The sequence below is a fragment of the Pygoscelis adeliae genome, unplaced genomic scaffold (assembly GCF_000699105.1).
Source record: "Pygoscelis adeliae isolate BGI_AS28 unplaced genomic scaffold, ASM69910v1 Scaffold85, whole genome shotgun sequence".
NCBI classification, from domain to species: Eukaryota; Metazoa; Chordata; class Aves; order Sphenisciformes; family Spheniscidae; genus Pygoscelis; species Pygoscelis adeliae.
Window position 1 is genome coordinate 5434287 of NW_008824900.1, and position 13394 is coordinate 5447680.

The following is a 13394-nucleotide window of genomic DNA, read 5'->3' on the forward strand; positions in this document are numbered from 1 at the left end:
CACAGCTTCCAAAAAATCTAAACACCACTGAGGCATTAGCCAAAGTTATTATACTGTACTATTTGTTCTAGTGTTTTGGGTTTTTTTGGGGGTGGTTCCCCCCCACTCCTTTACTACAAAGAACCATCATAGACAAACCAGTGTGAAATCTGGGGAAAGGAGAATTCAAAAGGCATGAAGTACTACAAAACAAAGTCCCCCATGGGGTGATACTTAACTCAAACACTGTGTTTAACAGATTGTTCTTAAGGTAAATCCATTCAGCTTGTTGCCCGATAGTTTACCTCTCACTTTTACACTTTTAAAATCAGGCAGTTACCTGCATAACATCTAAAATCATAGAAGATGATCTCCAAAATAAAGGCCCAGAATTGACAAAGATTTAGATATGTTAATACACTATTAACGTCAGTAATACTGTTCTTCATATCTAAAGTGTATGTGCAGAAGAAGGGCTATGTTAACACCACTGAGCAAATCTAGTTGCTAAAAGATGGCACAAATATTTTACACTTCACATTATCTGGCAGGAAGCCCCTTTCACTCTAAGAAATTGTCTTTGAACTGCTTCTGAATAAAAGCCATGCACAGAGAGCTGAGTCAAACTCCTGTGTTGACTGAGAGGGAAGGGAGGGCATTCTTTTCTATTTTCAAGTCAGTGTATGATTTTAAGATCAGCACTTTAACACCAGGTGAAGAGATTCCAAAATTTCCATGTGTTTTCTTCAGTCAATAAAATGATCGTTAAATCATAGATAGTTTATTTGATACCGACAAAACCAAAAAGCATAATCCCTCCTCACAATAAGAACATCTGGTTATCTGACTCTCATAAAAGTCAGTAGAAATCTTCTGACTTCACTGGAGGTATATGTTTTTCACCACCTGAAAAACTGAGTGCCAGAGGCTGGTGCCTCCACTCTTACAGTTTCTTCCAGTGTTAGCATACCAGGGAATCAATGCTTCTATATGCAAGGGAATGGAGATGATAGTACCAAAAAGGAGAGGTTATCTGTTAACCAACGCACTTTATTATTTTGAAACGTATTTCTATATAGCAGTAAATTTTATAAGGTTAATGGTCTCTTTTCAAACAGTGAGTACTGTTCAGGTTCACATACACTATGCCCTAAAGGGGCATAAAGATTAAGAATAACCAAAACAAGCAGATCCTCAATAGCTTGCTGAAGCGCTATGCTGGTTTGAATGCAAGAAAGCTGGCACAAATAGGCACCTAAGCGAGTACACATCACATTCTGTGTAAGAGCCTTTGAAAGGTAAGAAACGTAGAGCAGTCCAGTCTTACTCACTGTGAATGGTAGAATAAGTGAAAATAAAGTGTATTATTAAATAACTTAGAACAAACAGCTATTATCAAAGTTGAACAAGTGATTTCTGTTACAAACCTGTAACTTGTATCCTATGGAAAAGATGTCTCAAAGTAGTACTATATAATCACAAGCACTGGAATGTAAAGAGGCCAAAAATAAATTGATAGTTGTCTGGCAGGAACAATGCTATCTACACTGATTGACAAGCTTTCACCACTGCTTCTTGTCTTGAAAAAAAACAGTACTCATACTGTGCACAGTTCCAGCACTAATAATTCCACATCTAATACAGGTAATTACATATCCTATTAATTTAAAATCAGATTTAAATGTTATCTTTTTATAGAAGGTACTATGAAACAGCAAATAGTTGTTGACATTTAACAATTACACAGATGAAACAGACACTAAACCATCGAGAAGGGGTTCATTAGACAGCATACAGTTCTTTCAAATGACAGCAAGAAGAAAAATAATGCGTCAATATTTTTTCATGTTCTGTATGTAATCATCTCATTATTTCTTCCAAAGCTAAAATCCAGTGGATATTAGCTATTTAAGCCCTTAAAACTGCAAGTAAAAATGGGAAAATGCAACGCCCAACATTCCTGCATACTCCCTTGGAAATTTCCAAGAGCGGTAGAAACTCCAGTTCAGGCTGCTAGGCTGGCTGCCATGGAAACAAGACAGTGCTGGAAACAGGGCCGTTTCCTTTAAATTAAAAGCTGTTACACAGAAAGTCTCCATTTCTTTCTGCCAGCTTAAAACAGCTTTTATGCAGCCAAGATCTCTAACATGTTGAGGTTGAAACACAGAGCAATAGACGTTAACAACAGACGTTCTAGTTGCAATGAAGCACTGCTGCAGGAGATGAACTATTCTATTGTATCCTCGATCTGAAGTAATTTATAACTAGTTATTTGGCATCAGGACTATAACATTAATGCAAGTATATGAACAGCAGGGTGGCAGTAAAGTAGAAGAGAGTATTTCATCTGATGGTAGGTGGACTATACAAGTGATCTAGGCATCGGCTTTGTATTAGAATTCTGGACCAACCTCACAGCACAGGGCGACAGTAACAGAATTGCAAAAACTGGGTATCAAGTACTTAACTCTGTGCCTCTTTCAGTTGTTACCCTTGCACTCCCAAACACCATCTGCTTGGACTTCAAAGTTTATATGGCATTTTCTAAACGGCATAATTTACACTAAGCTGTTTTTACAGAGACAGATGTTTTCCTTTCTCCTGAGTTGTGACTGTTTCTCCCTCAACTCTATATGGGGTGTTGTACTCTGTTTATAATCGTTAAATGCTTTATTGAGACAAAACCGGTTGATCTTTTCAACTAATATTTGTTCTATGAATAAAACTAAAAATTTAATAAACTGAATGTTTTGTATAATAAGTAAAAGAAAGAACAGGTGATATGCAAGATACACATTTCAGGAAGGTTATGGAATATGGTAGCTGGTTTGCACCTGGCATTACTCATTCCACATCTGTCCAAAGTCAGAAATTTGGTAACATAGCTTTCTTTTAATTTATATGGCATGTCAATGAAAAGAAAATATTTAGCTACCTGTAATTTGTTGGAAGTGATTCTAAATAAGTTGTACAGCATTTTAAAGATAAAATGCATTTAAAATTGTGGTCCTCACCTCCCATCAGCCTGAAGATGATGATACAGTAGGTTAAATACTCTCAATTTTAAAATAAAAATAATTCATAATTAAAGAAATCAGACAACATCTAAACACGAGTGAACATGTTATATTTGGTTCAGTCTTCAAAACTTTCACATATGCCAGGGTATCATTTAAAAAAAGAAAATATTTTCATTATTTTTACTTGTTTTTATAAAAAAATCCCTTATTTAGTTTTATATACTTTCAGTGTTCTTTTTCCCCATTACTGTATATGTGATTTTTCTGCTAAGACTATATCCAAAATAATTAAGAAAAGTAAAACAGCCTCTGATGCATACTCATTTTAAGCAATTATTCAGTCATACTCTCATTTCAGCTTAGAAGTGTTCTGGATAAATGCAAAGCATGTGAGTAGAGACTACTGAGGGCCATTTCAGATAATCTCTTCAGAATTCCGGAGGGAAACCCTGCAGGACCTCCAAATCTTTTAAATTATACCACTGTGATTTAAGCTTTTGTCTGTAAGCCAGTAATAATGTATACATAGCTGTTTCCAGAAGTAAGATCATTATACTGAAAGTAGAAAATGAAAAGCTAGATGGGAAAGATAGCTAAATGTAAACTTGACATTTAAAACAAAAATATAAAGCATAACAATATCATCAGCTGAGAAGCTTAAATGACTAGGATATAGGACAATCTGTATTGTATCCTATTGCTATGGAACATGTTGCTTAGAAACAAGCCAGAACATACACGAGCCTCCAAACAAATTACCGGAATGTCTGCTGGGATGAATCTATACATACGCATGTATATGTAAAAAGCAAAATCTATACTTTTCACAATTCTGTTTAAATCTTTAAAATGAGAAAAATCACTACCATCTTGGGTAGGAAGTCTGAATAAACTAAAGCTTACATTTCAGTGTATTCTGTAAAATTCCATACCTTAAGTATATTAACAATAATTACATTTTCTAAACCTGCAAGTATTCCTCTGCTTAGTAGTCTTCTGTTTTTTTAAATAATAATTTGCATTTCCTCAAATACTACTATCAGCCAAGAAGTGTTCTGTCAAGGGACTCATGAAACTTGTGTTCAAATTCTACATCTACTACAGACTTGCTTTGTGATAACTTGGAGCATACTACATTGAATGATGACAGATGATTTCCAGCCAAGTCTTCTCGAGAAGGTACTACCTCCATTTTCCATGCTTTTCCTAGACACAGTAGAGCCAGCAAACAAAACGCATACCCAAGCAGATCCTCAAACTCACGAGATTACACATTAACTCAAAACACTGAGGAAGGCGGATTTACACTAAGATGCCTGATTGCACACTGGGATGTAAGCAATGGCATTGTGTCAACTCTGCTATGTAGACAATATCACATTTCTTCAGATGCTTGCTCAGTGGATGAGTCAGATTGCTTACAGTGACAGTGAAGTTGCTGCATTAAAAAGGACTTTGTATTAAAAAGGCTGAGGTACATACATGTTTTGTTGGATGCTTTGTGAAAGGAAAGAAGAAACCTCCAGCATAGTAACAAAATAGACAGTGGTTTCAGAGTGTGGTTTCATAACTTAGTAAGATCTAAGACAGGATTACTCATGAAAAGACAATGGTCTCTTCCTCCCTCCAATCCCAGCTGCTTCTGTTGCATCAACACTGGCAAAGATGCAGCCTGTCAGGTCAGTGCTCTGATCTGGCTGCAAACTAACACTACTGAAATAAATAGTCTTCAGTAATACCTGTTAATTGATCCTACTCACTTCAGGGTTGCATAATTACTAATGCCAACACAAGAAAGAGGCTGGCTGTAAGCAGGGTAGGGCTGGATGAGACTACACCTACTTTTGGCAGCAGCAGTCTTAATCCCAACCCTTTATAAAACCTTTAAGAAATCTTGTAGTAGCCGTAGCAAGTTTCCGTAGAATTCTTGGTTAGCTACTGTATCCTCTAATTCTATACAGATTACATACCAAATCAAATTAATACATTGTGGCCTTGGTTTATCGAAGTATTTAGGAACGTGTTTATTATAATGGCATTACCATATATTTATTATTCATTTAAGTGCTACACTGAAGAAGAAAATTTTGCAGAGTAAGTGCTGATTTACTTGTAAGACATACAATTATCCCACTGCCATTAAAGAGACTGTTTATGGTAGATAGATAAAGTTAAGAATTTAACACAGCCTCTCAGGATCAGTACACTGAATTTACAGTGCTTCCTTTATTAACTAAGATGACAGGAATAATACTTTTTTTTTTCTTCGGTATTTTTCTCATTATCTGTGTCTCAAGAAACATACCTGATAGACTGCCACTGATAAGGGGTCATAAAAACACCTCTAAACACCATATAACAAAACTTAAAGTTAAAAAAAAAAAAAAAAACAAACCACAATACAAAAACAAACCAAAACCCAAAAAAAACCCCCAACAAAACCAGCAAACCAACAGTAGAATCTCTAAGCCTAACATGCCACCGCAGGAGAGCAGTAGAGGTCAAGACTATCACCAACACTCAACATGCCAGCAACAGCAGGAAATCTGTTAAATAAACAATTCTCATGCAATATTGATTTGACTGCAGGTGAGGAAAGGAAGAAGTCCTTCCTGACTAAATCTGGTTATCTATATCTATTCATCCAGACAGAACGAAGACATTTCCAGAAAGCACCAGAGAAATCCCCGTGCCTCATTCATTCCACCCTGTATCCTGTTTCTAGCACTTGCCAGTCTCCATTTCCTCACAAAACAGTAACATTAAAATGCAATACAAATCCAGGAAAGAAATTATGTTTCAAGGTGGAAAGAAAATTTCCTTCCTGGTTATTTTTTTTTCCTTACAGTAACCTGCAGGCAACTGGTAACTTTGAAGCTCATATTAATGTATGAAAAAGATTGTGCAAACAAACTGGGATCCAATCTCCTTTTAAATCCCACCTGAGACAGCACCATACTGCTTTGTTTCACCAATTTAATACTGTGTCTTCAAGAGTTCTGCACAGTCATACACTCTTGCAGGAGCTCATCAATCAATATATTACAACAATTTAGGGTACAAGGCAAGACTTCCTAAATTCACTTCGCTCCTCAGTTAGAAACCACCTAATGTGCAACCTAAATGTATTTCTAATTCCCAATATATGCATTGTGATGATACTAACTCTTTCTTACTAACTACGCACAATGATGTCCTGATTTCATTCAAGACTTTTCACTTGAATTTTCTAAATGTTTTGGCCAGTTACTTGACATTAGAAGTCAATACTACAGGAATTTCTGAAAAAGTTGTTTAATTAGCACTGTATTAGCCTCAGAGCCAAAAAGTATTTTTGTTCCTTGCTCATACAAAAAGTAATTTTGATAAAACAGATAAAATTAGGAACCGTTTCCACAGAACAGACAATATGTAACAATAACATATGAGCTGTTTACAAGAAAGTGGGGTAATTAAGAGGATTTCCTCCTGTGTTATAGGATGCTATAATGGGTATCTTCTAAGAATATTCATTAGCCTAAGCAAAGAAAAAAATTCATCCTTTCCAATGCCCTTAATATTAATTTGCTGAAGACAGTGTTGGGATTTGTGTTTCCATCAAAAGTCTCTTTCCTTATAAAGAAATACTAAGTAAAAAAAGAACTGCACCTAACAATTCTCATAAGGTACTCATTGCTGAAGTAAGCACACTGTACTAACTCTAGATTTTTAGATTCATCAAACTGTGCAAAATAGGTTATGAAGCAAAGGCTGTAGCACCTTCTGAATTACTTGACCTCTACGTACTTCATCTGTGTTTGCCAACAGAATCACAACTGTAATTTTTGCAGTTTTAACCATTCACAGATGGTACTCGTAAGTATTTTTGTGTCCTAACCAAAAACGGTTGATGATTCAAGTGGCAGAACCAGTCACATCACTGCCTGAATTAAAGAAGAAAGAAAGAAAGGAAGAGGCAGAATGCCACAAGCTAATTTAGAATATATTTTTCTGTAAAATAAGAAGTGTTTTAATGTTATTTATAGTGTTATTTAAATAGGATGAAATTAACAAATGCAACTGTTTTTTAAAAATCTACAGAATACTTGAACTACACATTTTGTAACATTATAAACTGAAAAGGTGAAGCTCTGTTTTAGTCTCTCTAGATGCAAATCAAGCAGATTTGCAATGTTTTCAATAATTCGTTCTATATACTACAAGAAAGAAAATGCTTGTTTTTTCTAAGCTTTAGAAAGAGCAAAGGCTGGAAGAGGAGATCCTGTAGTCATTCATACTCTCAAAAGAGGTTCATTATTTTAATTATTAGGCTGCCAAACTTAGGAGAGCTAAAAGGATAAGCAATATTCACTGGGGAAAGTGAAAATGAAGAACAGGTACTACAGCAAAGGAAAGGAAGCAAAGATAGCAATTGTGGAAAACAATTATATCTTCTTTTATGCACTGAATAATTTAAACTCTAAAATATTCATGAATTTAGACTGGAAGAGTGTCCCATAATTGCAGGTTTTCTGCTACTCTGACAGACCGTCATTATTGTAACGTACATTCTTTCATCCACTTTCTGCATAACTGACATATTCAAAGAAGACTGAAGATAATGATTACCATGGTTACTTATTAGCTCACCTACACTATCCACCAAGCTCGTTTTTTCCTTTCTCCCCTTTATTTCTTGGTAGCTTAGATTAGTTAGGTTTTTTTTCCTACAGTATTTCCCACAATAGTATGCTTACTCCTCTGTCCCTCTCAACTTCCTCGCCTTCTTTCTTTGTTCCTGTTGCCCCACAAAGCTTCAAGAGGCAGCGGCAGCAGCAGGTTTAAGTGGGCCTGTTTGGAGGTGCAAGGCAAACACCATGAAAAAGAAGCCACTGGCTTTTTCTTTGGCCCTTTCTCTTCAATCACTGTCTTTCAATCAGTACTTTCCTGCTGGAAAGGAAGCAGAACCGTTATGCTCTCAGCCACAGCCATGTGCATCAACACTCATTATCTATCTATCCAATCAATAAGAAACCTTTGGTATCAGTGCATTCTATAAAAATCAGTGTTTTCTCTAGCCCTAACTTAGAGCTAAGTAAAGGTTTTTTTAAAATAAACTGTCAGTTACTGAATTCAATAATGAATATGGGCTTTTTGCTATTTTAAACATTATTAAGATCCAAGTTTAAAAACAAACAAACAAAACCCAGCATTTAAATTCTGAGAAAGGCATGATCTCATGTAGGAAGGGGGAAAAACAGCAGTCTTGCCACAACACCCAGGAAGAAATCTCTGAATCACCAGACAGTCCAGAGATGTCTGGAGTAAAAGCCAAGGCAGAGCGCTGTAAAAGGAAAGAAGGAATTTTGTCTACTACAAATACAGTTTGTTTCTGCCTGATTAAGAAGTTGGAGTTTGAGTCTTGAACTGCCAAGAGCCTGGTATGTTAACATACACCAGTTAAACTGTTCTGTACAGGGCTGGCAGCTGACCTCAAGAGGTCTCTTCCTTCTCCTCCTTAACACAGGCCAGCTAGAACGAATAAGACAACTTCCATGTCTCAGCAGTATTACTGCCACAGCCTAACAAATACTGCTTTAGATGAATATGGTATAGTACCATTTGTCAGCTTTAAATGACGCTCCACATATCCTCAGACTATTGCTATTTTACAAACTAATGCTTGTGCATTATATCAATTTAATGCACAATCTAATAACAATCATTTAAGGAGACATAACGTAATTTGAAAAGCATACATCTGGAAAGCAGAGTCAAATCTAATTTAAAGTATGAGGGGAGAAGGGAATTCTAGAGAAAGGCAGCTGAGAAAAGCACTATTGAAAATGAGATAGTAATACATGTCTAAAACTAAAGGTTTGCGGGGTTTTATTTTTAACAGTGTCATATTTAATGACATTTATTTCATTATATTTATTTCAATAGTGACATTTTGAAGCATTTTATGCAATATTTACAGGACAACTTCAGAGTATTTCATTAATTCAATACTAAATGCTACTATGAAAAGAGTACTTAATCACTGATTTTTCTTCATACTACAGTTTCAATCAAGCTATTACCATCGTTATTTTAATAGTCTCAGGTAAATTCTAAACTTAGCTTTTAGAAATTTTTTTAAGAGGGAAAACAATACCTAATTTAATGTACAAAAATTCTTCCTGACATACAACATTACACCACAAATGCTGGTGAACTGAATCTGCCCAGTACTTCTGCATTTTCTGTCCCCCAACCAGCAAGTGACTGACCTTCCTTGAGACTTTTCTGGCTGTTCACCTCAAGGCATTCCTTCTCCTTCAGCGGCTTAACATCTCCTGCAGGTAAAATCTCAGAAAAGCCCTGTTGCTGCTTCTTGGAGCTATCGATCATGATGAGAATCCTTTAGAATGGCAACCCCAGCATAGGAAAAAAAAAATATTAATCTGTCAAGCAGTACACTGCTGTCCCGAACACTGCTTCCAGGTCCTTTCTCCTAATAAATGAGCAATTGCGCCTTCGTGCAGCCAAAAGCAGCCATCATCCTTCACTTTCTAGGTTGACCTGCAGTACACTCAGCCTGCTTTGGAGCCTGTAACTCACTCAGACAGCAGGCACAGAGCATATGAAGCAGAACTCCCACATCCCACCTCTTTTCCTAGATAACCACTCCCCCTTTTCCTTTAGTTACGCTTGCTTCCTCCGCACATTCGTGTTTCAATATGCAGCTTGATGGTCAATCATCTGACAAAGAATGAGTCAAGCAGTTAAAAATAAATCCAGCAGTTGCTGAAGGAGCAGCATTCGCTGATACCCAACACAAACTACTGCTGAGGACTCTCTCCCTTTTCCCCTTCCTTCTCCCTTCCCCCACTACTCTGAACACTGCTGCAGGCGGCAGAAATACTTTATCTTTGCCTGACTGGCACATTCATTACTCATTAAGTTTCACCAGTAAACAAAGCTGCACATTGGCATTTGAAAAAGTTATGTTGAGGAACCTTCCCAGCCCCAGGTCTTGTCTCAAGAGACATTTACCTAGCAGAATAAGTGGGAAAACCATTGATTATTTCCAGGTCTTTCCTTGCAGTATAAAAGAGATTCTGTTCCTTGTTGTAAATATCTAAAACCCAAGTATTTTACTATTCTTTTTGCATTAGTTACACATCTCATTATTCCCAGCAGTTTTAGGAGCGTTTCCTCCCACAGCTTCTGATCTGCCATTCTCTCCAGCATATCCCATTTATCTTACATGAGTCATCAACTTCAGTGTCAACCTGGAAGGTTTTGGGGAAAGGGATCCCCTCTAATTATCTGGCACTGGCCATGAGGGAACAGCAGACTAGTTTGCATTTCATGTACTTAGAGAAAATAAACTATACATAATTTTAAGTAGTCACTACATGTCAACAAGTAACTCCAGCAGGTGTATTTTCCCTTCCCTTTGGCCTAAAAATGCTATCATTATACATATTTTCCACACCTCTACTTTATATTTTAAATCCTTCAGCCTGAAATTTAAAGGATATCTCCACTCATCTAACTGTTTCATTTTTATGGCACCAGATTTGAAAAGCTCTATATACAATAACAAACACCTGATGCAGAATTTTTAAAAGTGGAAACTAAAAAAAGAATCATCTTGCCTCTTCGGATCTTTCTACAAGACAATCATTCAACACCGACTCTTCACCTTAACAGTGTGCTCCCAGGGCAAGCAATTGATACCATGGAGTGTGGGGCTGCGTGACACAGCCAGCAGGACTTGAAAGCCTCTCCCTATCTTCCTACTGCTGGGAGAAGGGAGACCTAGATCTACTCAGAACTGCAGATTCAAAGGAGACGTGAGCTTACTAGGCTGTATCAACTTCTTGATATCTAAGGAGCTGAAAATACCGGCAAAAGAAAAACTCTTGCAGCATAAATGATTTGAGGCAGCTCTCCCAGCCTAAAGATCTGTTGTTTGCACATCATTTGTATAAAAATTATCAGCTTTAATTAGATTTTGCTTAAATACAAATTATAGACTATCCAACACATCTGCTTTTGCAGTGATTTTTACTGAATGCAAGGAAAAAAAAATACCGTGGAAGAACTCATAAATCAAATGAACTTCCTCACTGCCTGCAGCCGGAACATTTACTATGCATAAGAAACAAAATTACTGTTGAGAAATGCCACACATTCGGGGGGGGGGGGGGGGGGATCCAGACAGAATACAAACACATACTGCCTAAAACACATACTGCCTAAGAAACCTGTATGAAAATCTGACACAGTCAATAAACAGAATCTTACACAGTTATGGATATTCCAGATTATAACTCTGCCTATGGATAGATTAATTGTATTCTAACAGTATAACAATATGTGACAGCAGAAATTGTTTTATGGTAAGGGTACAGTGCACTTCACACATCTTCTGAAAAATTGCTACTTTGGTCTGAAGCAATTTCAAAATGATTCAGAGAACAGAGTATTTTGAAATTAAAAAAATCAACGTACTAATAAGGAAGTCTGTAATTAAAGAACCCAAAGAGTAATACATTTTTCTTCAAATGTCATAGTTCTGAAGGTAGTTCTATCCATTCCTATCTGTTTGTAGTGCTTAATATAAATTAAGAATGTCCAGCGCTCAAGTGAATGCCGGATCACAGTAATAGCAGTTGGGTAACAGCAGTTCAAGCCTTCGTGAGTGTTTCTCACCTGTTCAGAAAGATGAGCTTCAGTACCATGGAGTTCCTGCTATCCACTCCTCCCCTTTTTCAAGGGTACCCACTCCACAGCAGAATTTACAGAACCGAATATGCTTATGCTTCAGCCACTTGGGGTTAAGCCTAATATTTTGCTTCAAATTCACCTCCTAGTTCACAAGCTAACATACAGATTAATATTTTTAAACACCTTTAAGAAGTCTGATCAAAATCTCAACAGTAATTTGCAAATAACTTTATGAAGAAAAGCAGGAATCACAGAATTTATGGAAAGTAAGTGATTAAATTCTTGTGCAGACTAGGAGAGATGAATGGTCAAAATGATGCTGCGTATTTTCCATGTAACCAAATATTGTAGTTGCCAAGAAATGCTATACAATATTGAATAGTTGGGGTGGGGTCAGACATAACAACTGAAGAGGAAGAAAAGATACCTTGGAAGAAGAAAATAGTTTTAGTTCAGATTCAGTTATACTGTGAATATTGAGAACGTCTGGACATTCCGCCCAGGGAACAGTTTCTCTTAAATCCCTGCACAAAAAACGACATTTATCCCCCAATCATGAAAAAGCCTCATATTCCAACAACATCGTTTTCCCAGCAGCCTTGTATGTACATTAATCCAAGCTCAACTAATAATTTGGATATACCGGTTACTTGAGTGATCAACAATATAGTTCGACTATTTTTAGTGATAAGGCTTCAGAGAAGAAGCAATCACCATGTCTCAAAATGTCTATTAGAAAAGTTGAAAATTCTGAGACAGATTCACAGGCACCTGGAGGCATCTCAACTGCCAGCTCAGTAGCTGTAGTTGCAGCACTGTAACATGGGAAAAGAGCATGTTTTTATGAGCTACTTTCTCACATTCCTAAAAACTGTACCAGAAGGAACAGAAACACTGTTAGCTGGTTAGCACATTCAAGTACTAAATTCATCTGCTAGCTAACAATACAGTTGTTCAAAGGTGTCTTCCAGTCATGAGCAGGTCCCATGTGAATCAAGGCAAAGTGCCTCCTCATGATCCCCGGAGAGCCAATCCACCTGCCATTTACGAGCTGCTTTTTCCCTGCTAAATGAAATAAATTTCTAACTCTCCTAGAACAGTTCACATATGTTCTTACCTTTGGCTGCTAAAGCACTGTACCTACTTCTCAGATTTACTTACGCACTTTCAAATCTGATAGTAATTTTTTAAGCTCTTACAAAATAGCAGAAGCCCTGTCATCATCCACCAACACCATGTTGATACTTTAAACATACTTCCTATGTTTGGATAGTATTTGTCTTGAAGGTCATTGTTTTGACATATAAAAACTGCTTTGTACAGCAGTTGCTTTCATTGTTGGTTTTAAAGGATGCTAATTCCACATCTATCTTAAAAGAACTGGTGGAAGACTTCAATGGTGGGAACTTAATACTTTCCCATCCAAATTACCCATTTTGTCCTATAACAAAAAATCCTTTAAATAAGTATTAGTGAAACAATAGCAAATTGTTTGTTCTTTGACTACTCTTTAAAGCCTTTTCTTTATTTTAGCACTTATACAATAAATAGAACACAACCCATGAAATACAAAATATATACAAAAAAAGCTTGGGGTCTTCCAACTCCATTCAGTTTGAAATGCTTTTGTGTTCAGTTTCTAAAAGGCAGCTGGAATTTGGATTGTCGTTTCAAATTGATGGCATTATTAAAAAA

At 36.6% G+C, this 13394-nt stretch overlaps 1 protein-coding gene across 6 annotated transcripts in view; it reads right to left on the reverse strand.

Moving 5' to 3' along the window:
* The window catches only part of MKL2 (MKL/myocardin-like 2), an 80883-nt gene that overhangs the window by 37257 nt on the left and 30232 nt on the right, over positions 1 to 13394 (reverse strand). For 2 of the 6 annotated variants that reach the window (XM_009324754.1, XM_009324750.1), the window contains exon 1: positions 9251 to 9575. The exons of 3 other annotated variants lie outside the window; for them this stretch is intronic. In XM_009324754.1, coding sequence (XP_009323029.1) covers positions 9251 to 9371 — 121 coding nt within the window. In that variant the 5' untranslated portion in view covers positions 9372 to 9575. Of the gene's footprint in view, positions 1 to 9250; positions 9576 to 13394 lie in introns of those variants that run through there. One more of the 6 variants, XM_009324751.1, reaches the window with a different exon arrangement.